Here is a 23943-nt window from a genome sequence, read left to right on the forward strand (position 1 = left end):
TTATTCTGGTGTTTAGCTACCTAGTTATTTAAAAATATTATCTAGAGCTCTGGCGTCCCGAAAATTCGCTAGAGTTCCCCGTCCAAGCCCCCAAACACGCCAGCATTTACCACAGATGTCAAGGAAACAGTGTCAGCATCTATGGGTACATATATTTTGCAGATTTAACACAGGAAATGGGCAGTTTGTTTACACAAGTGACTTGACAAATATCGAGATGGCGTCACTCGTCCACTTTTAAAGTGTTTTAAGTAAAAGTTTCAAGATCATCATGGCCAGTAAGTTAGCACCGTGCACGGCTAAATCTTAACAAACCTCTGTTTAATGGCGTGTTGTGTAGAGGGGGGCTTAAGTCTCAATGATGCTGATGGGGGCGCTTTTGAATGCATTCTCTGGAAGTGTCCAAACAGAGGACGAATGTTGCAGTGTCTCACGCTCTGAGTGTTTACCCTACCCCCCTCTAAAAATGCTTATAACTACCTATTTTAATAGTTCAAACACCAAATATACCTTAAACTATCATCCTAATACACACATTTTAACATAATTTTAAAGTCATCTTACAACATTACATTACACTTAAAAACATATGGCTTACAGCTACATTTGAACACTAATCAAGTTCCACCTATATTCAGACACAGCCATTTTTTCTCATACAGTATTCAAGCCATCACGTTTTCTTTTTACAGTAGATAGGGGAAACACTGGGAATTCACAAGTAGAGTTAAGTACTTTACCTAAATATTTAACCCTTAAGGGAAGGATTGATCCTCAGTGTGAAGTAAAACAGGTTTGGGGAGGTGGACGGATTGAGCTTCAGTGTGAAGCAGAATTACGCACCACTGTTATGGTAATAATGATTCGAAACAAAGGTGCCAATACTTCTATATGCTATAAATTCACTAATGGGAACTTTTATACACACGTGAGAGTTAGGCCAGTATCAGTAATTCCTGTGACTTCAAGGGGGAAGGTACTGCATCTCTCTCTCTCTCTCACATGAGTCTTTTTGTAAATTGGCTTGTAAATATAGGAAGGGGTTGCTGTTGTTTTTTGTTTTTGTCTTTTACGATAGTATGTCGGTTGTAAATGTAATTTTACAAAGAAAATTACAAAGAAATATTAGAAAAAACATGTAAAAGTGAAAAAAAGTTACTGAATCTTCCTTCTCGTAAATTTACGTGAATATTTTACAACAAATATGCAAAAAAATTGTTACTGCTTTTATTTCTTATCTGTTTTGATATTGTGTGAGCAATAATAATTTTACAAAATCCAAAAACTTATTTATTAGAAAAAACATATATAAGTTGGTAAAATTTACGATTGTCTTGTAAATGAGGCCTCACAAGGGGTTGTAAATAGTCATTTTCAACTTCTCATGGAAGGTAGGGAAAATTTTTTAGAATTTTTTATTTATACAATGTGAATGTACGTGTCATTCTCTTTCCATTGATGTGATTTTTTTTTTTATTTTGCTGACCTCAAAGTTTCCCCGGTCTGGGGTGCTGCACACTGATAACTTATGCCATCCCTTAAGGTTTAATATTAAGAACTTCTCTTGCTATTTCGGATGTTTCCATGATCCTCGCTAATGAAATTTTAGATAAATTTCAAAATTTTTTTCGGAGCACTGGTAATAATAAACTTCACTGCACTGACCAAAGAGAGTTATGGTTCTTGATGTCCACATCGGGTCTACTGTTGACACTACAGCAGACTGTGTATGTGCATTAATCACTTCCTCTTCTAAGCAGCTTTTGATGATGGAAGAACCTGGGTATACAGCCTCACTGTAAAGATTTGGGAAAGTGCCCCCTTATCTTTGAGTCCATTATATACTCCATCAAGTGTTACAGTATTTACCACTATGACAAAATACCTGGCCACAAGACCAGCTGTAAGAGAATCTTTGACATTAGTTTGGTCACCCATGGAGTTCTGGTAGACCATGGAGGGTAACTCCTTGAGGACAAAACAAGCAACTATGCTATAATAAAATATATATATATATATATATGTATATATATATATATATATATATATATATATATATATATATATATATATATATATATATATATATATATAAACACATACAGGCAGTCCCTGGGTTACGACGGGTCCGGCTTATGACATTCCGAGGTTACGACGCTTTTCAGATATATTCATCAGAAATTATTTCCTGGTTTATGACAAATGTTCCAGGGTTACGACACGTCGTACTCCGATCCGACAAAAGAAATATGGCTCCAAAATGGCAGTAATAAAAATTTGGAGATTTTTTTATGAAAAACTCAATAAAAATGCAGTTTACATCATTTTCAATACACCCAGAGCATTAAAAGTGAGGTTTTCTTAGGATTCTTGACGATTTTCGACAATTTTTCAGTTTATGATGATTTTTGGCTTATGGCACGGCGTAAGAATGGAACCCCCGCCAGAAACCGGGACTATATATATATATATATATATATATATATATATATATATATATATATATATATATATATATATATATATATATATATATATATATATATATATATATATATATATATATATATATATATATATATATATATATATATATATATATATATATACAGTATATATAATGCATCCATACAACAAAACGTTACTGGTTAAGTATGAAATGGGGCATGATGTGACAAAAAAATGGGCCAGACATATAAAAAGGATGATAATGATTTCAATAATCTTTCAAAGAAGTTAATTTATTCATTACAGTAAATGCCCCATATTCGCGTTCTCAAGGTTCGCGGACTCACCCATTCGCGGGTTTTTCTATGGAACCTATCTAAAAAAATTTCGCGGGAAACTCACGCATTCACGGGTTTTCTATGGAACATATCTATAAAAATATTTGCGGGAACCTCCATATTCCCGGATGCAGATTTTTTTGTCTTTTTCGTATAGCAATATTCTGTATTTTCATATTTATTGCATAATAACATTAAATAATCATGTAAATCAATAATAATACTATACTACAGTACTGTACATATACAGTGATCCCTCGTCTATCGCGGATAATGGGGACCAGAACCCCCCGCGATAAGTGAAATTCTGCGAAGTAGCATTGGCCCCTCCCTAGGGAGGCATATACTGTACTGTATATACATGGTATATATTTAAAGGCTTTATAGCCTTTCCCACACTGTTATAAACACTTCCTATGCACTTAAACACTGTATTACTATTTTGATCTCCTATCACAGTAATATGAATAAAAAAGATCGTCCCATATTTGTAATGTTTACGTTCTGAGAATCAGCTGACTGAAGCTGCTCACTACTAACGAAAGAATTAGGAAAATAATTTTTAGTTGCTAAAAGAAACAAATTTATCAATGAAATTATTTTTAATTCTATACATAAAAGTTTATGATACAGTAATTCATATTTCATTGAGAGAGAGAGAGAGAGAGAGAGAGGAGAGAAATGGTGTGTACTGTACAGCACAGTAGCTTGGGACGAGACTAAGTCTTGACTAAGTCTTGACAAGCTGGTGATGAGAGAGTATACAGTATCCTTGAGTTGCTTACGTATGAAATTCGGATTTTAATTATTTTTACAGTGATTTAAGATGAAACATCAACAGTGATAAGATATTCTCTTATGTACCACTCATGTGCCTTGTCCGAGTGCCTGTGGGTATATACGAAGCTTCCAGTCCTTGCGCGTCGGTCTCGCAAGCCGTTCTTCTCACGTAACATGATGAAACATCGCTGTTTTCCGCAATATGGCTGCCGATATGGCGGTACTTTTTAATTTTAATTTTTCGATGAATATTTCTGAAAAATCCGCGATGCAGTGAAGCATCTTTTTGTTTAATTTCATTTTGTACTGAATTATATGTCATAATGCAATGAACCAACAGTACTAGCAGATATTAATAATTATTAATGGAATTAATGAAATATTTGGGTCTTCATATATCACGACTATTTTTGAAATTTCCGGAAAATCCGCTATATATTTTCTCTTATAATATACATACGTAATGGAAAAAATCCGCGAAGTCGTGAATCCGCGATAGTCGAACCGCGAAGTAGCGAGGGTTCACTGTAATAGTAATAGAAATTAAATAATAATATTATGTAATACTACACTGGGTACCTTAATAATAATAAATAATAGTGTTAAATCATACGGGTAGTAACTGGTGATGAATGTTGATTACAGCGTGCTATTGATGATGATGAATTAGCTGTGCAGTACGATGAATGACGGGAGGCGCTGTCGTGTTAAGGTATTTGAACATAGCAACGAAGGTGGTACATAGGGCTGCATGAGTATTTTACCTTGTTCATGCTCAATGCAGGTGACCGCAATTAATGTCATGCTGTAATGGGCTGCTACTTCTCCATGACTTTTGCCCCCTCTTAACAAAACAATCATGTCTACAGTACTTTCTTCTCATCAGTCATTACAGTAATTGTAGGCTATTGGCCAGAGGCCTTAGAAGAAGCAGAGCATTCAGAAGACATCTTAATGCGCGATTTCAAAAAATATTTTTAGGCCATAGTACTGTACATGCAAAACACACAAACGTGAGATAGCAATAAAACGGGTTATACTGTATTGGGTTATTTGCCGATAATTTGCCGCTACGGTATGCGCATGGTACTACTGGTTGCGCGTACATATACTAACACTGATCTTCTGCGCATACAGTACGTACATTTTATAAAATGTTTTGTTGTAGGATGATTTTTAAATACTACATACAAAAAGTGTTTTAGGATGATACATAGTACAGTACAATACTACGGGTAGTACGTAGAGCATATCTAAAATACGTAAGACAACAGGAATACTGCAGGGTACGTATGTTTACATCTGTGGTACGTAGCATTTTCATGTATGTACTAAGTAAATATTAATGACTACTGTAAGTACATTTTGTAAGCTGAAAAACGATTTACTAATTTTCAAATATTACAGTACTGTAATATATTAATGTAAACACAGCAAAATTTCAATAACATATATTTGTTTTTCTTAAAAGTGCTTCACCCAAACCACCTCTCTGCAAATATAAAGAACTCGCAATGCTGGACGCTGTGTACCCAGGACCAGTGATACTCGACACACTAGTGGCTGTCATCTGCAAAGCAGCCAATTCAGAAGCACCATTCATTTTCCTTGGTGCTGACTGGCTGTTCACTTGGCTCTGATTGGCTGAACATTCACAACCAACTGGCGAACACGGAATTCTGGGAGACCGCTCCACGGCATCCTCCTCAGTTGTGCGTACTGTAGTTTGCAGCATATTCTTACTGTGTGAAACCGTGCGTCTGTCCGTTTCGATTTTTTATCTTTGTGCATCAGCGGTATTCGGCCCTAAAATGCCTCCTAAAAAACGCCCTGCTCCTTTAAAGCCTTCTGGCAAAGAGTCTAAAAGAAAGAAGACTGTTATGAAACTCAAGGAGAAGGTGAAACTTCTTGACATGTTAAAGGAGGGCAAAAGTTTTGCCGCGGTTGGCTGCCATTTCAGTGTTAAAGAGAGCACCGTGAGATATATCAAGAAGAAAGAGGCGGAGATACGCAAGTCTGTGAGTATGAGCTACTTCGGTAGTGCAAAGACAGTTTCGACAGTGCAGGATAAAACAATCGTGAAGATGGAATCTGCTCTGGCAATCTGGATAAAGGTCTGCCGGAAGAAAAACAAGCCCCTCGACTCCAACATCATCTGCGAGAAAGCGCGACAACTCTACCAGCAGTTATCAACTGCTAAGGAAGGCGACAATGTAGTACAGGCAGAGGAAGGCGTTGAAGAAGGCGAATTAGAATTCTTAGGCTTTGATGAACCAGCAGAAGAAGAAGAGGGGGAAGAGCCCCAAGCAGGACCATCATCAGCGCCTCAAGGTTTCCAGGCCAGCAAGGGGTTGTTCCACTGATTTCAAAAGCGGTTCCACCTAAAGTCTGTTACTCTGCATGGGGAATCAGCATCTGCAGACATTGAAGCAGCCGCAAAATATCCGGGGGCCTTCAAGAAGATCATCGAGGAGAAGGGCTACCATCCAGTACAGGTGTTCAATATGGATGAGACTGGCCTGTTCTGGAAGATGCCTTCCTGGACATACCTTATGAAGGACGAAGCTAAAGCCTCCGGATTCAAAGCCCAGAAGGATAGGGTTACCCTCATCATGTGTGGGAATGCAGCTGGTTTCATGCTTAAACCAGGCCTCATTCACAAGGCTGCAAACCCCAGGGCCCTCCAGAATAAGAACAAGGCATTGCTTCCTGTGTTCTGGATGCATAACCCTAAGGCCTGGATCACCAAAGTCCTCACAGAGTACTGGTCCCATCAGAGCTTCATCCTTCAAGTTAGACAATACCTGAACGACTTGGCCATGGAGTTCAAGGTGTTGCTGATTATGGATAATGGGGGTGGCCACCCTCTCGATCTTTCTTACAAGGGAGTCCAGTTTGAGTTCCTCCCTCCCAACACCACCTCTCTCCTCCAGCCTATGGACCAGGGCATGATCCGTGCCTTCAAGGCACTCTATACCAGGAACTCCCTCCAGCACCTTGTAAATGCAATGCACAGTGACAGTGAATTTACGCTAAAAGAATATTGGCGTAAATTCACGATTGCCACATGTCTGACCATCATCAGCCGATCACTGAATGACATGAAGAAGGAGACCCTGAACGCATACTGGAACAAGTTGTGGCCGGAGTGTGTTCATGATTACAGGGGCTTCTCTCCTGAAGAAATTCAACATTCGGCCATTAATAAGGCTGTCCAGTTGGTGAGGATTCTAGGTGGGGAAGGCTTCGAGGACATCACCGAGGATGAAATCGGCACCTTTATTGATGCTCACTCTGGCCCCCTGACAGACCAGGATTTGGAAGAGCTGACGAAGTCTGCCAGTGAGGAAGAAGATACGCCAGGTTCAGGGGAGGAGCAGGAGGAAGAGGAGAGCAGCCTGACTTTGGAACGTCTGTCCCACATTAAGAGAATGATTATGGATACGCAGGAGTATGTTTCAACATGGGATCCTTTTATGGAACGCTCCATAAAGTTTTCAAACATCCTTGATTCAGCATGGGAGCCCTATAATCAAACCCTCACCACCATGAAAAAGCAGCGACAGCAGCTGCCTATCACCATGTTCATCAAATGGACGAAGAAGGCCCCTCCAAAGCCTCCCAAATCATTCTAAGTAGTGCCTCTCGAATCGCCTGAAGAAGTGCCTCCCAAATCACCTGAAGTAGTGCCTCTCGAATCGCCTGAAGAAGCGCCTCCCCAATCGCCTGAATTAGTGCCTCAGGCACTACCCCAATCACCTGAAGTAGTGCCTCCTGAAGGTGAAGAGACACCCTCAGATGAGTTGTAACTCCTCTGCTTTGCTGTACAGTCATATCTTCGTCGTCATTCATCGCACTGCACAGCTAATTCATCATCATCATCTTTAATCAACATTCATTGCTGGTGAGTACCCATATGATTTACTTATGTAGGAATCTTAATATATAAGTAGTATTAAATTTTTTAAAATGTGCATATATTCTTTTTATTTTTTGTCTCTTTTTGCGAATTACGTATACGTAAATACCAATGCTCCCCCCGAAAAGAAAATGGGACAGCTTGTAACTGTATGAAAGAAAATGTGCGTGGCTGAATACGTAGGGGGGACTGGATTATTTTCACCTACAGCTGTAAGCCATACAGTATGTGCGTATAAATGTAACGATAAAATGTTTAAGATGGCTTGGAAATTATATTAATAGTATCATTTCAAAGATTAATACAGCAATAAGGTAATAGTTTAATGTATATTTGATGTAGGCTGGTATTTTCAGGCATACTGTACAGTACTTTAGTGTTTGACCTTTCATGGTAGACAGGTACAAATATACGCAGTATTAAATTTTTAAAAATGTGCATACATTTTTTTTATTTTTTGTCTCTCTCTCTTTCTGTGAATTACATACTGTATACTTAAATACCAATGGTTCCCCCACCCCGAAAAGAAAATGGGACGGTTTATAACTGTATGAAAGAAAATGTCTGGCTGAATACGTAGGGGGGACTGGATTATTTTCACCTACAGCTGTAAGCCATACAGTACGTACGTATAAATGTAATGATAAAATGTTTAAGATGGCTTGGAAATTATATTGATAGTATCATTTCAAAGATCAATACAGTAATAAGGTACAGTAATAGTTTAATGTATATTTGATGTAGGCTGGTATTTTTAGGCATACTTTGGTGTTTGACCCTTCATGGTAGACAGGTATAAGCGTTTTTAGAGGGGCGCTGTAAGCATTCGCGGATTTGAGCTATTCGCGGAGGGGGTCTGGACCGCATCCCCCACGAATACGGGGGTTCACTGTATTAATATACTAACCACAATCACATCAGAGAGACCAGAAGAAAAAAAAGGAAAAGGTTAACAGTTGTGGGGACATAAGAGACACAGTCACCAAAGTCAAAGGGAATTCTGGTAAAGAAGACCTGAATGACAACATAGGAAATGACAGCCAAAATTCTGAGGATGTGATATGAAGATAACACTAGAAAGAAATGAAGAGGGTGAACTGCTACTCAAATTCTTTCAGGGCCAATGATTAAGTTGCTAAACCTAATATTTAAAAAGCTTTGAGAGAGGTAAACGTACAGGTGAAGAGCTGAAACAGATTGACTATATTAAGGCATTTGCAAATAACAGAAAGGAAAAGGATTGTGCTGTTGTGCTGGCGAAGTATGCTGACACCACACATGCTGCTGCATGCAGATTTCACAATTAGCGATGGAAAGTGAAGAAGATAGTAAAAAATATAAAATAAAAACAGAAATCTGAAGTAGCATGAAGAAAACATACAGCAGGAAGCAAAAAAAAAAAAAAAAATACTAAGACATACTAGGGGCAATTACAAAGAGAAGTGAGCCCTCAAGCTATGGCAGAGGACTGGCAAGGAAATATATACTGTATAAGGGAAGAGGAGGGAGGCTACCAAGCATGTAGCATGAGAGAGAAGAGGAGTTTTGAAGAATGTAATCAGAATCTAAACGCAGCACAGGGAAAAGAGAATATTCATGATAGAGAAGTGTCCAAGGAAAATATTAAAATATGTGGAGGGGCAAAAGTATAAGAGAAAAATTGAGAAATTCAAGAAGAAATGAAAAAGATACAGTAATGACTGATGCAGTATGTTATAAATCTCCTGAATGAAGAGTATGAACACAAACTGTTAGGTGTTGGCATGACAGAGGAATGAATACAGAATATAATGGCTGAAGAGGTTAGGAGGTCCCTTTGGAAGATGAAAAGCAGTAAAGTCCCAAGATCATAAGGAATAACAAGGGATTTTCTAAATGCAGTTTACCAGAGTACATAACATTTTCTAAATGTGCTGACCAGAATATAGTACAGTATATGAAAACAGGGCAAGAGAGGTCATGTAACTAGAAGAAAGGGAAAAAGATCATGACAATAATATACAAAGGGAAATGGGATTCACTACAACATGAAAATTATAAATGAATAACATTGCTTGAAAATTATAAAAAGATTGCTTGTGAATGCCATAAAAATATTTGGTGAAGGTCCTGGAGGATGACCGAGAACATCCTAAAAAAATCAATCACTTCCAATCTGGCTTCATGCCAGAGATGTCAAAAATCAAGCAGCCTTTTCAATGAGTCAACTCCAGGTGAAGTACCTTACAAAGTGGAAGATATCTTAACATTTTTGGATCTTGACGAGGTATCTGACTAAATACAAACAAACAAGTACATGTACATGATGCTAACAGATGTTATTTACTGGGAAAATTCACTGAGCTAAAGATGTCACTGTACCATAATGTAATATCCGTGAATGAAGACAGTGGTACATGTATAAAAAATAATTTGAGGTAAATATTGACACCCATAAGGATAAGCCCTGAAACATTGGTGTTATTATATTAATTGAAGAACTACTGAGTAAAGAAAGGGATGCCGTGGGGAACTACTAAATGCAAGAGACCTAGTGTTGCCAGCAGAATCAAAGGAAGACATAGGAATGTCTTAATGATGAAAAAGTGGAATGGAGAGATAAATGAAAATAAATTTAAGCAAAACTAAGCTTTTGGTGACTGAATAGGAAGCAAAGGAAAAATACTATCTGCAGTGTGGCCATGTGGGGGATTGTGGGAAGTGTAAGGGGGTGATCTCAGTAATATGTATTGAATATGTCGGTTTTAAAAAAGATGCACAGACTGCAAAATATACGTGGAGTAAGAGATCTTCCATGCCTCAAATTTATTGACAAAGAAAATGGACTTAGTATGCAAGAAAATAGTTTATGAGAGCAGTGCCTCTCATGTATAAGTCCTCACCCATATTTGAGACAATGACTCCGAAAACTATGCTGACATTAAATGCAAAAGTATTACTACTTCTCTTCTGCATGAGATCTCATGTGCATTTTGAGACTACTTGAATGAGAATACCTACGTTGACATTCTGTGCAAGTGAACGGCTTTTCTTTTGTGTGAGTTCTCATGTGTATTTTCAGGTTACTTAACTGAGAAAAACTACTTTGGCACTGGATACAAGAGAATGGCTTCTCTCCTGTATGAGTTCTCATGTGCAATTTGAGATTACTTGACTGAGAAAAACTACTTTGACACACAGCACAACTGAATGGTTTCTCTCCAGTATGAGTCCTCATGTGATTTTTGAGAATCGTCAACTGGGAAAAACTGCTTTGGCAAACAGAGCAAGTAAATGGTTTCTCACCTGTATGAGTTCTCATGTGTAATTTGAGATTACTCAGGAGAGAGAAGCTACTTTGACAGTCATTACAAATGAATGGCTTACTTCCTGTATGTGTTCTCATGTGTCTTTTGAGACTATTTGACTGAGAAAAACTACTCTGACATTCAGCGCAAGAGAATGGCTTTTCTCCTGTATGTGTCCTCATGTGTACTTTCAGTTCATTTGACCGAGAAAAAGTTTTTTGACATTCATTGCAAAAGAAAGGCTTCTCACCTGTATGAGTTCTTATGTGGTTTTTAAGATGACTCAACTGAGAAAAAGTACTTTGACATTCTGTGCATGAGAAAGGCTTCTCTCCTGTGTGAGTTCTCATGTGTGTTTTGAGATTAACCATGAGAGAAAAACGACTATGACATATGGTGCAAATGAATGGCTTCTCTCCTGTATGAGTTCTCAAGTGTGATTTAAGATTACTCAAGAGAGAAAAACTACTTTGGCATTCATTGCAAGTGAATGGCTTCTCACCGGTATGCATTCTCATGTGTCTCGTAAGACTACTTGACTGAGAAAAACTTCTTTGACATTTGGTGCAAGTGAATGGCTTCTTCCCAGTGTGAGTTCTCATGTGCAGTCTGAGAGTGTTTGATTGAGAAAAACTACTCTGACATTCAGTGCAACTGAAGGCCTTCTTTACTTTGGCAATTTTCTGGTGCCTTGTGGGACTGTGCAGCAAAGAACTTTCTCCATTTTCACCAGCTTCAGTGAGTACATTCCCTACAGTGTTAAGTTTCTGTACACTCATTTCCATTTCTTTGTAATTATCCTTGTGATTCTCCTGTTCACATTTCTGACTGAATACTTCTCCACATATGAAATGCTTTTCAGGACCATCCTCGGTTGTTGTATTTTGGTGCATATTTTCTTCCTCAGTAATTACTGCTCCATATTCTTTATCACAACTTAGTGGGTCTCCTTCATCCTTTACAAAAGATTGGCAGGAATGTTTCTCACCACTTTCATCTGGGTTCACACAATTTGGTTCAGTCTTGATTTCTACATACTCAAATAGTTCTTGTGTGATTGAAGATAATGATAGCTGACCTTCATCTTCCATTTTCACAAACAGGAAGTCAAAAGTACACTGGGTAACTCTTCTTATTTCATTTTTTGCCTTTGAGTTAAAATGATGAGAACTTCCAAAAATATAAGAAAGTTCTTAGGCACAAACTGCAAATATACTCTTCCTGTCACTAATTACTGCTACCTCACTTACATTAGCAAGTAGCTTCCAAGTTTTCTCTACAACTAACATTATTAAAATATTCTTCTCACTCTATATTGCCTAACATCAATCAGCCTACCTCCTCGTTTCTTATGTTCTCATATAACCTGTCACCCACACAGCCAAAGGAATTCACTTTGTATAAACACACAAACACTATGATACCAATTGCAAAACTAGAAAACCTGATAAAACCAGCTACTGCTTGTGCAGGATCAGTCTTCAGTAACACATCCACCATCTGAACATTTTAAATTCGATAAATGTTGAACAAAGGCATATGCAGTCTTCAAAATTTCTTGAAGATAAAAAATATTCTTTTAGACACTCATTTTTAAGAGCATAAATATAACAGTAATTACCATTTAAACAATCTTAAGAAATAAACAATATTTTTTTAGTTGCTCATCTTTACGAATATAAACATAAGAGCAATTACCATTTGAAAAAACATCATTTTCACAAATTTCAAGTTTTTATGGCAGGACTCTGGTGAACTTTCCCTCCAATTGAAAAACTCTGAAATGAAAAGAAGAGAAAAAATGGTCACAAACAAAACTTGAGAACTCAAAACCATGTCTGTTCCATCATGCCTAAAACTCATTTTCATATGAACAACCAATACACCTGGGGAAAAGCAATTAGATCTTTGTGTTAAGCATGAGAATATTTTATAAAAATCGAAGGCCTGATTCTAATGACTGAAGAACACTTCTTAAGTCACAATATATGGTAAAACTGTTGCTATTCTGAATTAAAATTTCCTTTGAAACCATTAAAATTGCATATAGCTCTGCTGTAAAAATAGATGCAACAGATGATAATCTCCTGCTTCTTTCTAAACCTGGGAAGGCCACTCCAAAGCCCACTCCAGCATCTGACTTTCAGCCATCTATGAAAACTGCAATGGAGTTAACACGTTGCAAGGAATGTTCTAAAAATACTGACCACATAGCCTCACTGGACAATTCTGCCTTGGTAAAATGAAAATATCTACAAAATTTTACCTCCGGAGGGTTCCATGGGGGCTAATTGAATACCTAGCTGGTAAAATCTCCATCCTTTACATGTTTAATTGCCTGGGTTATAGATTTTACTCTAAAAGCAAATGGTTGAGTTTGCTTGGGGTGATTGTCTTCAAACTGCCAATGCCTTTCATATCTCATACAAATGCTGGTTAAAGACTTAGGGAGCCTCTGAAATCTGTACCAGCTCCAAACCAGCAGACGCTGGTAATGAAGATCCAGAGGCATCTCACCAGCATCTACAGTACAAGCATGCTCTCAGTGGGAGATGATTTAAATGCTCCTGTACACAATCTTACTCCTCCATGATAAACTGAATTGAACATTTTAAGAATATTTGGCTTTGCAGAAGTTGTACACTTCATACCCAATAGTTAATCTTGAAAAGACCAAGACTTTATATAATCTCAATATTTGAGTTTGGTCTGCAACCCACGAAGTGTGAGACAGAACTTACAGCACATTCATTGCTTTCAAGCATTTTGTCTTAATGTATTTCAGATGTGGAATCCAGGTCAGTGTGCTATCAAAAATCAACCCAAGAAACCTTGTTTCACCAACACATGGAATTCTCTGCCTATGCATGAACAAAACTGAACAGGCGACAGATTTTTACCATGTTCCAAGTACCACATTAAACGTGTTCACCATTTTTTCCATGATCTCACACAAACACGATGTCAGTGCAATAGGATGGTAATTCTCTGTCTTGAATGGGTCTTTCCCTGGTTTCATGAATGGCAGTAATTTTAACATCTCCCAAAGCTTAGGGAAGATATGTTCTTGGTAAATTCTGTTAAGGCTTAATATGAAAAGTCTGGTATTTTCGGGGGTATGCTTAATCATCGAATATGTTATATCATCCAGTCCAGGAGCCGATTCATTACATTTATTCAAGGCTGATTCAAATTCTCTCATTGTAAAAGGTACATTGTATTGATCATTTTTTGATGTATTAAAATCAATTTCGACCTGTTCCATTAGCCATCTTTGAGGTGAATAGGGTCTATCATCATTTTTCTTTGCAACATTAGCAAAATGATTGCCACCGAATAGGATCTATCATAATTTTTCTTTGCAACATTAGCAAATTGATTGGAAGACTCATTTGCCACTAACCGGGGGTCCGCTACCTTACAACCACTTATCTTGATAACTGGAGGTTGACAAGGAGTAAATTTCCTTGCTATTTTTCTAACCCTCTTCCAAACTAAAGTCAGAGGTGTTTTTGAAGTTAGTGAAGATATGAAAATTGTCCAAGATTCCTTTTGTGCTTTTTTAATTCCCATGCAGAAATGAGCTCTTACTTTTCGAAATTCAACACAGTAATACTCACATTTTCGTCTGCGGTATCAGGTGAAAGCTGACCTCATAGTTCTATGAGTTTCCTGGATTTACGAGTCCACCAGGGAACTGGTCAACAGATAAATACGCCCGGAGTCCTATGTATAGATTGAAGATCAGCCAAGAACATAATTGCATTAAAAAAGTCAAGAGCATCATCTACACAGGGAAAGTCATCGGCAGAGTCATCTACTGAGCTCTGTTCCTGGAATGTTGCCCAATCAGCTTTACCAATGTTTCATTTAGGTAGCCTTGAAGATGGAGGATTAGAGGATACACTCACCACTATTGCAAAATGGCCACTGGTAAATCTGTCATTTATAACTCTCCAATTAAAATCAATAAGGCATTCATCACTGCAAATAGATAAATCAATTGCTGATAATGTGCCTGTTTGAAAGTGAAAATGTGTGGACTCCCCAGTGTTGAGGATTCCCACATTTTTGCCCTCTATGTTGGAACACAGACACCTTCCTCTTTGATTAGTAACGATGTCACCCCAAAGAGGGCTTCTGTATTCATATCTCCCAGAATGACAAAGGGACATGGTAACTGTTGAATAAGGGATTTAAATTCATCAATGGGGAAGACTTCACTAAGTGGTACATAGACAGAACATACTGTATATTTTCTTTGCATATGGATCTACACACCTGTCACTTGCAATGCAGACTGGATACTAATAAGATTTTGTGGGGTGTCATTACGAACATACAAAACTATATCCCATGGCTTCCATATTTAAGTTATATGTGGAATGATAAGCCATATACTCTCGTGGGCTGGGGCACGTATTATTACCAATCATGGTCTCCTGTAAAGCTATACATACAGGAAACACTTCTGATATGAGCAGCCTTAATTCTTCCCATTTAGCTCTTAATCCCTGACAGTTCCACTCGAGAAAATTAATGAATTCTAGTTTCCTTTTAAAGCTGTTAAGTTGAGGCCTCTTTTAAGAGCTTTCAGTTTACTGCTTTGCTCCTTATTTTTTCTGGAAGGAGACCAATTGTTTGCTGCTGCCTTCCTTTTTAGAGGATTATCAGTCCCAGGAACACCAGACAAAGCTGGCACTGCCTGAGAAGGGGTGAGAAAGTCTGCTATCTGCTGCATAGAAGCTCTGATTGGAGAGATATCCCGTCGACTACACCAACTGCAGAAGACAGTTCATTTCCCCTGGTACAAAGCTGCAGAATATTCCACAAGTATCCAGGCATCTCCTTGTCATGTGTCGAGAAAAACCCCTTGCTTGCAGGAGTTGGATAGTCTCTAGGATTGAAGTGTCATCACCTCCATTGCCTGATAATACCTCTCATATGAGGGTGGTACAGAAGGCTGTGCCGTGCCAAGGGAGAATCTTCTTGTAAAACAGAGCCAGCAGGACTGAGACCCACTTGGTGTGTGGTCACTGGGCACCACCAGAGTCAAACTGAAATTCAGGGTGATCAAAGCCTGTTGATCACCTACTGAATCAGACAAAAACAGAGAGGAAGGCATCTAAAATGCCCCTGGGTGCTGGAAAAATGTTCTCCATTGCAACCCACTGTCTGGCATAAATGAGGTGTACTATACTCTGGTAACTTCTGTCATACTGGTTACAGAGCTCATGGCTGGGACTCCCCATAATTCGGAGGGTTTCTCCGCAATGTCTTGGTGTAGGGACTCTGTCCCTATCAGCAGACTCTGGCGACTGAGCTTGACTGCCACCTGATCCAAAAGGCCCTGGAATGTACCTGGCTGACAGCTCCACCAAGTGTGCTACTGCCCACTCATGTACCTGCACCATCAGCCTTGTGGCTGGAAAGACTTCAGTCCTCCCTGCTTATTGATGTATGCTATTACCGTAGTGTTGTTGCTCGCCAACAACATGGAGTGTCCCACTATTCGGGCCCAAAACCCCCACTGGGCTAAAAAAAAAGCCACCTTGAGTTTCGGGCTACTGATGTGGAGGTGTCTGTCATTCTGGTCCCACACTCCTGTATGAACATTCTTTCAGGTGTGCATTCTATCCCTAGCAGACACATCCGAAAGACATAAGCACCTCGGGAGGGGGAGTGTCCACTAGCACCTCCAGAGGGGGAGTGTCCACTAGCACTCGTAAAGAGAGGTTCCTGTCATCTAGCTACCAAGCTAGCTCTCTCCTCACTTCCTCCAACAGAAGAAGATAAGAGAGAGGTGGGTCTCTCGCCGGAGACCCATACACCTTCATCCTCCTCAAAAAAAAAAAAAAAAAAGGGAGCAGAGGTGAAGCCGCCCAAGGGACCGAATCTACAGTGGTGACAGGTGAACCAGAAAGATGTGTCACCGCTGAACAGGTTGTTCCTGGTGAGACAGGAACTTCTGCACTGCAGGAGGACCGATGGGTAGGTACAGTATTGAGCATACACATCCATCAAATCCCTGAACATCAAGAAATTGCCCTTTTCATGGAATCGAGAACAGAAGACTGTTCCATCTAGGGCTGGTTCTGGTGAATGAACCAGTTCAGTGGAAAGAGAGATAGAAAAATCCCACAGCGCCTTCATCTCTTCCCACAGGGTGAGGTCCTTCTGTGAGCTTGAAACGAACATTTGGAGCTGGACCGGAAAGAGGATGAGGGATGACGAAGGTTCCAAAGGGTAGCAGAACCGTATCCAGTGGGAATCCTCTACCCAAACTTCAACTCCACGTCGCTGCCAAGCTTACCCAATGGCTTGACAGGCAGTACATCAATCAGCAGCAATTGGGAAAGACTGCTGCACCCCCGATGTCCTCCATCTTCTACCAGGGGAGAAGTAGTCTGGGTACCTCTATGAGGAGTAGAGGAAGTCTGGGACTTTCTCTGACTAAAGGGGTACGGCCAGCTTGACCCTAAGGTCAAGTTGCCATGCCTTGCAACGACCTAAAGGACTTAGCCATTGCCTGTGAACGAGCCAAAGCCTGTCCGCTGCTGCCTCCCCCCTCCCTCTGGCAGAGATGGGGGAAAGGATCCTAACACCATTCTGTCCCCGCGCATCAAAGCCGACTCAGGACTAACAGACCTAGAAGTTAGAAGCAACACCACGTCTAACCCCCATCGGTTGCTGTCTAGTGGAAGGTAGATAATATCACTAACTCCCAGAGTAACAGTCGCAAGGGCAGCATTCTCCTCAGGTGTATGGAGGCCCGAGGATAAAAACAATCTTGGTCAATGACAGACCCAAAGATCAATCTACAAGACTAACTGGAATGCTGCTCTGACAGTCAAGTTTGGTGCTGTTGTCTCTGCTTGTGACAGGGAGATTCCCTCCGCGCGGAGACATTCTAGGGACAGACTGGGACACAGACGAGTCAGGTCCGGGTCAACCTAAAAGACAGCAATGATCTCTGAGAGAACATGCTATTTCCTCTGGTGGGCTAGAGGCAGAGAAAGTGCACTGCATGAACAGCTGGAAAAGGGAGCATTCTCTGGAACGGAGAAGCATGGAGCAAGAAAAGATAATGTCTTTTCCTCGGGATCATTAAAAAGACATATCATTCTAATGATCTCCCCAAATAGTCTTTACCTCTGTCAGAGAGAAACACTCACCAGAGCTCCTGGCAATCTCTTAACCAGTCAGCATATGTCCTGGCCAGTCTGCAGACCAAATAGGAACTTAAGCTTGCGTGTCATGAGCCGGAATGGGAATGAGAATGTTTCTGGTCCCAAGCCCTGAACCTGTTTCCCTGAATAAAATTTTCAAGAGGAGGGAACGAGTGAGAGATCACGAACACCCTCTTCCCGCCTGCTGAAGACTGAAGTCCCAGCAGGTAAGAGAGGCTGTGGGTGGCCATCTACCCATGATGATGATGTCACCTGGACGCTGTATCTTGGACATGTTTCAATCTACTTAGAAGCCAAGGTTTCTACAAGGGAGGAAGACTGAGCAAGGCCCCCTCTTGCCTTGCCCACCGGGCCACCATCCCAGGACCCCTGGACCGTTCTCTTGAAGAGTTGTGGGGGGAGCACCTGCAGGCTCTCAGCTCACCTTTTCTTACTGGCATGTGCTGGCAGCTGGGACCAGGTCCGTAGACCAAGGGCCGTTGCTGACCCTGGTAGATGGGCTACCGTGGCTGGTACTGGCACAGGGTCTGCGCCAGAGGGAGGCCGGCACCGGCATGGGGCCAGAACCAGCAGCCCAGGTAGGCAGGCCACTGGGGCTGGTACCAGTACACGGGGGGGTCCGAAGAACCCTGGGTAGCAGTTGCACCTGTGTGGTCAGCAATAGGAGCAGCAGCACCATGGTACTGCTAGCGAAACACCATGGATAGTACTGAAGGCCTATGTAGGTGGCCTACCAGGGCCGGTACCGGTACACTGGGGGTCGTAAGAACCCCGGGAAGTGGTTGCATCCATGTACTCAGCGACGGGAGCAGCAGTACTGAAGGTCCAGGTGGAAAGCCTACCAGGCCAGTGCCCGCACCACGGGGGTTCGAAGAATCTGGGGTGGCAGTTGCACCCATGCCCTTGGCAACGGGAGCAGCAGTACTGAAGGGCCGGGTAGGAAGCCTACTGGGGCCGGTACCAAGGGGGTCCGAAGAACCCCAGGTAGCGGCTGCACCTCTGTGCTCAGCAATGAGAGCATCAGTACTGAAGGCCCTGATAGGAAGCCTACCAGGGCTGATGCCAGTACCATGGGGGTCTGAAGAATCCCGGGTAGCGGTTGCACCAATGCACTCAGCAATGGAAGCATCAGTACTGAAGGCCTGGGTAAGGAACCTACCAGGGTCGGTGCCAGTGCCATGAGGGTCCGAATTACCCCGGGTAGTGGTTGCGCTCGGCAATGGGAACATCAGTACTGAAGGTGCGGGTAGGAAGCCTACCGGGGGTGGTGCCAGTACAGCGGGGGTCCGAAGAACCCTAGGTAGCAGCTGCAACCATGCACTCGGCAACAGGAGCAGAGGTACCATGGTACCGCTAGCGAGACACCATGCCTGGTACCGGTAAACTGGTACCAGGGCTGGCACCGGTGGTCCAAGTAGGTAAGCAACTGGGGTCATTACCAGTATACTGTACAGTCGAATGTCTTAAAACCAGCATTCTGGGGTCACATACTGTTTACAACTTCCAGACAACAAAAATTGCCATACAGCATCTCTTTTGTTTCTATGAAAATAATTGTTAGTAATGAAAATGTGTAAAGTCAAATATGTTTTCAATATTAACTTTATATGAATATACATATACAGTATATATATATATTTTAAAGATTCCACTTGAGAAGACTCTACCAAGTCAAAACTTTTAATCAAAACAATGAGATATCTGGCAGCGCACGAATTCCTTACTCTTAGTAAGTGCTTGAAAAACTTATAGGTGATGTGGTTTTGATAATTTCTTTTATATAGCTGTACAGTACATTTAACCATTCAAAATGCCACCCATGAGATCAGATGATGCTAGAAGTAAGAATCACAAGCATAAATCTTTATCTATGCTAGAAAATGTTTCTCCCGTTAGCGAATGTTTAGTGTTCATTTTCCTCAACAGATGGCGGTGTGCTTTAAGTTTTGATGGCAAAGTGTCAAAATGCACTGAGTGATAGCCCAAATTCATTCTTTATTTTTGTCATCTCATTACCCTCTACAATCACAATAAATGACAAAGAAACTAATAGCGATAATTATGAAGACAGTAAATTTAGGAGATGAAAGTCACTGATAGTACTGTAGTCTGCAGATTCTGAGAAAAGTTAAGTAGTTGACTTACGGTTAAGCTAACTTGGGAATGTGGGCTAAATGTGTTAAATAAAGCACTATTTTCCAAGAAAATTATACAGCATGAATTTATAAAATGATAAAGTGAAAATATATGAGTAATAAAATGATAAAAAGCAGTGTTAGAACTTAGCCAAGTAGTAGGCTAAGTTGGCAACTAGGCTGTTTGTATGTGGAACTAGCTTGCAAAGCTATGTTTACATAAGGGCTTCATTTTTTGGGGATGTATTCTATATTCCTGGATTTTCTGTGTAGCCTGGTCCCAAGATTCCCAGATTTAAGAGGTTGGACCGTACAGGGGTTCTCAGCTTGGACGAAGGGGGAGGAGGCAACACCACTCGACGATGAAGACAAAAAAACGAAGAAACGAAGACAACAATGACGAAATGTTTCTCCTCTTCTTGAATTCGCCAAGCTTGTCTTTGGCAGCAGCATGTAGAGAACATCACTCACAAATGATGCATATGGCAGTACCTGAGAACTCAATCCCTATACTGCAACAGGGGTTACCAAGGGAGTAGGAGCAATCCTACAGCTAGCAGACACCATGGCCTGTAAGTTGTCCCGGACATGGTCGGAGCAGATACCGGCAAGCCCATCAAGACTAAGAGTGATTACTGTACCAAGTTCATGATATTATTCACCTTCTGAATAATAATAAAAGACACTTGGCTCTCCCGAGAGGCCTAGAGAGGTACATAACTCTCTAAGACCCTCAGCCTCCACAACCACAGAAAAATGAAGTTGGGTTAGATTGTTTATTACACTCACGTCACAGTGTGACATATGATAATAAATTATAATAAAAGAGGATCAACCTCAAAAAAAAAAAAAAGAGAGAAACTGAATACACAGTCTGTCCTTCCCTGGACAGCGCCTAACCCAGTGGTTTCCTCTCCAAAAGGATAAAGTGATTGAGGGGTTTATGTATATCAAACTGAAAACACTCAAAAATATATCAACAAAAAACAAAACTAATGAAAGCAAATGGCAGTCAGGCAGAGAAGTTTAGAGACATCTTCACATGAAGGTGGCCAAAAGCAAAGTGGAGTGCAGACTGACGAGTGGGTGGGGCTTCCCCCCACCTTACTGTCAGTGGCCAACGACCTTGTTTGAAAGTTAACAGCTGTTCCAGCTCACGTTCACAAGCAAAATCCTATGTAAAGACCGAAGGTTTGTATTTGTGTAAGAACAAACAAACCTTCATTCTTTACATAGGAGACTTACCCTTTGGAGGCTGGATTATGGGTAAATCTCTGAACCAACTGGAAGTTCTACCCACCTGGGAAAACTCTTCCTAGTCTTGAAGAGCTGAGGAAGAGTCCCGTGTTCAACTGGCAGAATTCTGAACCCAGTGTCAGGGACAATAAAAGCTAATAAAACCCATAGGTTTGTTGAGTAAAAAAAACCACAATAATAAAATTGATAAATTGTATTTTTTGAAGATACAAAAATATACAAAAAAGGGGATAAAAACAAGGGAGCTTTCGACAGTTTGCGCAACGGTCCTCTTCAGCCAACTCTGAAATGCACAAACGGTCGAAAGCTCCCTTGTTTTTATCCCCTTTTTTGTATATTTTTGTATCTTCAAAAAATACAATTTATCAATTTTATTATCGTGGCTTTTTTACTCATTATTTTCAATCACAATATAGTGATGCTCCACAGATAATAGGTTGTTTTATTGTCAACCACTCTCTCCCCTTGATAGAGAGAGGGGGAGGACTTGCATCTAACAATCTACTCTAGATTATAGACAGGGTACTGTACTCAGTTATCTAGATTCACCTGCATGACACACCAGTCCAGCATGTGATGGCTTGCCACCTGCCTCTCTGCCCTACAAGAGAGGAAAAGTAAAAGAGAAAAGGGAGGGGACCAGTCACTCACACACATTTTCTTTTTGCTACTGTACAATTTAGGCAAGATGCTACCTGTCCCTCTAGGGGAGCCAGGTGAGCTACACAATTTGTTGAGAAGACAACACAGGACCCAAGGAAAATGTGTCCAAGGACTTGTGGGCAACATCCTGCAGGTAGAACAACATAAATGTGGTTTGTTGGGACCACACTCACGCCCTCAAAACCTGTAGAACCAACATGTTCTTCTGGAATGCGAGGGACGGACCAAGGCCCCTAACCTCGTGAGTTCTTATTCAGAGCATATTTTTGTCCACTTCATCAAAGGCAGAGTACGCCCACTTGATTGCCTCACAGAGCCAGAAAGAAATTGTGTTCTTGGACACCTCTTTCTTGGTTGAGCTGGTACTAACGAAGAGTCGTCGACACTCAGTCCTGAGATGTCAAGTCCTCTTAAGATAAGTACTGCAGCACCCTAACTGGACACAGTAGCATCTCATCTTGATCACTGCCAACAAAGTCCTCTAGGGAGGGGATCGAAAAGGACTTGAATCTGGCATCAGGGACCAAAGGATCTGAGTCTTCGCTACAAATTCTGGGACAAACTCGAGTGTGACAGATCCCCATCCCCTTGAGTGTTTAACACTGAAGGAAAGGCCAATGCCAGGGCAAGCAATAAAACAGTCTCAAAGGTCAGATCCCTGTCTGACGACTCTCATAAAGGTTCACAGGGTGCACGAGTCAGGCTCTGTAAGATGAGAGTCATGTCCCACTTGGGGGGCCTGAGTTCCCTGGGAGGGCAAGACTGTTCAAAATAGCCGAGATAGAGAGAAGCTTGCCTCAGCGAAGAAAGATGAGAAAGTCTGCTACCTACTGAAGAGATGCTCCGACCGGAGAGATACCCGGTCAACGACACCAACCACAGAAGATGTTCCCCTGGTACACAGCTGCAGAGAATTTATGAAGGTATCCAGACAACTCTGTTGCTGTGCAGCCAGAAAAACCTCTTGCTTGCAAGAGATGCTGGATAGTCTCCAGGCGTGATAACCTCTCTACGGGGGGCTGGCATAGCAGGTTGTGCCAAGGGGGAATCTCTCTTGGCACCTCATGATCATGACCCTGTTGATCACCCAAGGAATCAGACAAAACGAAGGAAAGGCATAGGCCTCGAGATTGTCCCATGGGTGTTGGAAGGCATCTTCTATTGCTGCCCATGGGTACGGCACGATCGAGCAGAATACTGGCAGCTTCCTGTTGTGTAGGGTTGCAAAGAGGTCTATCAATGGTAGACCCCAAAGACTGAACAATCTTTCCACAATGTCAGGGTGTAGGGACCACTCTGTCCCTACCACCTTATTCTGGAGGCTGAGCTTCTCTGCCACCATGTTCCGGTTCCCAGGAATGTGGGTATAAAAAAAGCCACCTTGAGTTCCAGAACACTGATGTGGAGGTGTCTGTCGTTCTGGTTCCACACACCTGAAACCAGCTGCTCTTCCAGGTGTGTGCCCCATCCCCCAGTTGATGCACCCAAAAACATAAGCATCTTGAGAGGGGAATGCCTAATGGCACTCCTATTGCAAGGTTCCTGTCATCTAGTCACCAGGTTAAGTACTTCCTTACTTCCTCTGAGAGAGGAATCGGGAACAACAGGGAATCCCTTGCCGGGGACCAAAACTCCTTCATTCTCCACTGAAGGGAGCGAAGGTGAAGCCGCCCATGAGGGACCAGCTTCTCCAAGGATGACAGGTGACCGAGAACGACTTGCCACCGCCAAGCTGGTTGTTCCTGTTGAGACACAAACAACTGTGCTGCCTCTCTGAACTTGCTGATATGTGAGTCTGAGGGGTAGACAGACTCTTACTGCTGCCGTATCTATCAGCATGCCCAGATACTTTACCCTCTGCTTGGGTGTCAGATTGGGCTTCTTGAAATTGATCAGGACTACCAGGTTGACAAAATTTGAGAAGTC

At 41.3% G+C, this 23943-nt stretch overlaps 1 protein-coding gene across 3 annotated transcripts in view; it reads right to left on the minus strand.

The window, feature by feature from the left end:
- Nucleotides 1-3817: 3817 nt before the first annotated feature.
- LOC136836284 (gastrula zinc finger protein XlCGF57.1-like) overlaps nucleotides 3818-23943 on the minus strand; it is a 92852-nt gene continuing 72726 nt past the window's right edge. For 2 of the 3 annotated variants that reach the window (XM_067100341.1, XM_067100342.1), the window contains exon 2: nucleotides 3818-12550. In XM_067100341.1, coding sequence (XP_066956442.1) covers nucleotides 10424-11863 — 1440 coding nt within the window. In that variant the 5' untranslated portion in view covers nucleotides 11864-12550 and the 3' untranslated portion in view covers nucleotides 3818-10423. The remainder of the gene's footprint in view (nucleotides 12551-23943) is intronic. The other variant, XR_010852360.1, reaches the window with a different exon arrangement.

The sequence above is a fragment of the Macrobrachium rosenbergii genome, chromosome 56, assembly GCF_040412425.1.
Source record: "Macrobrachium rosenbergii isolate ZJJX-2024 chromosome 56, ASM4041242v1, whole genome shotgun sequence".
Lineage (NCBI taxonomy): Eukaryota > Metazoa > Arthropoda > Malacostraca > Decapoda > Palaemonidae > Macrobrachium > Macrobrachium rosenbergii.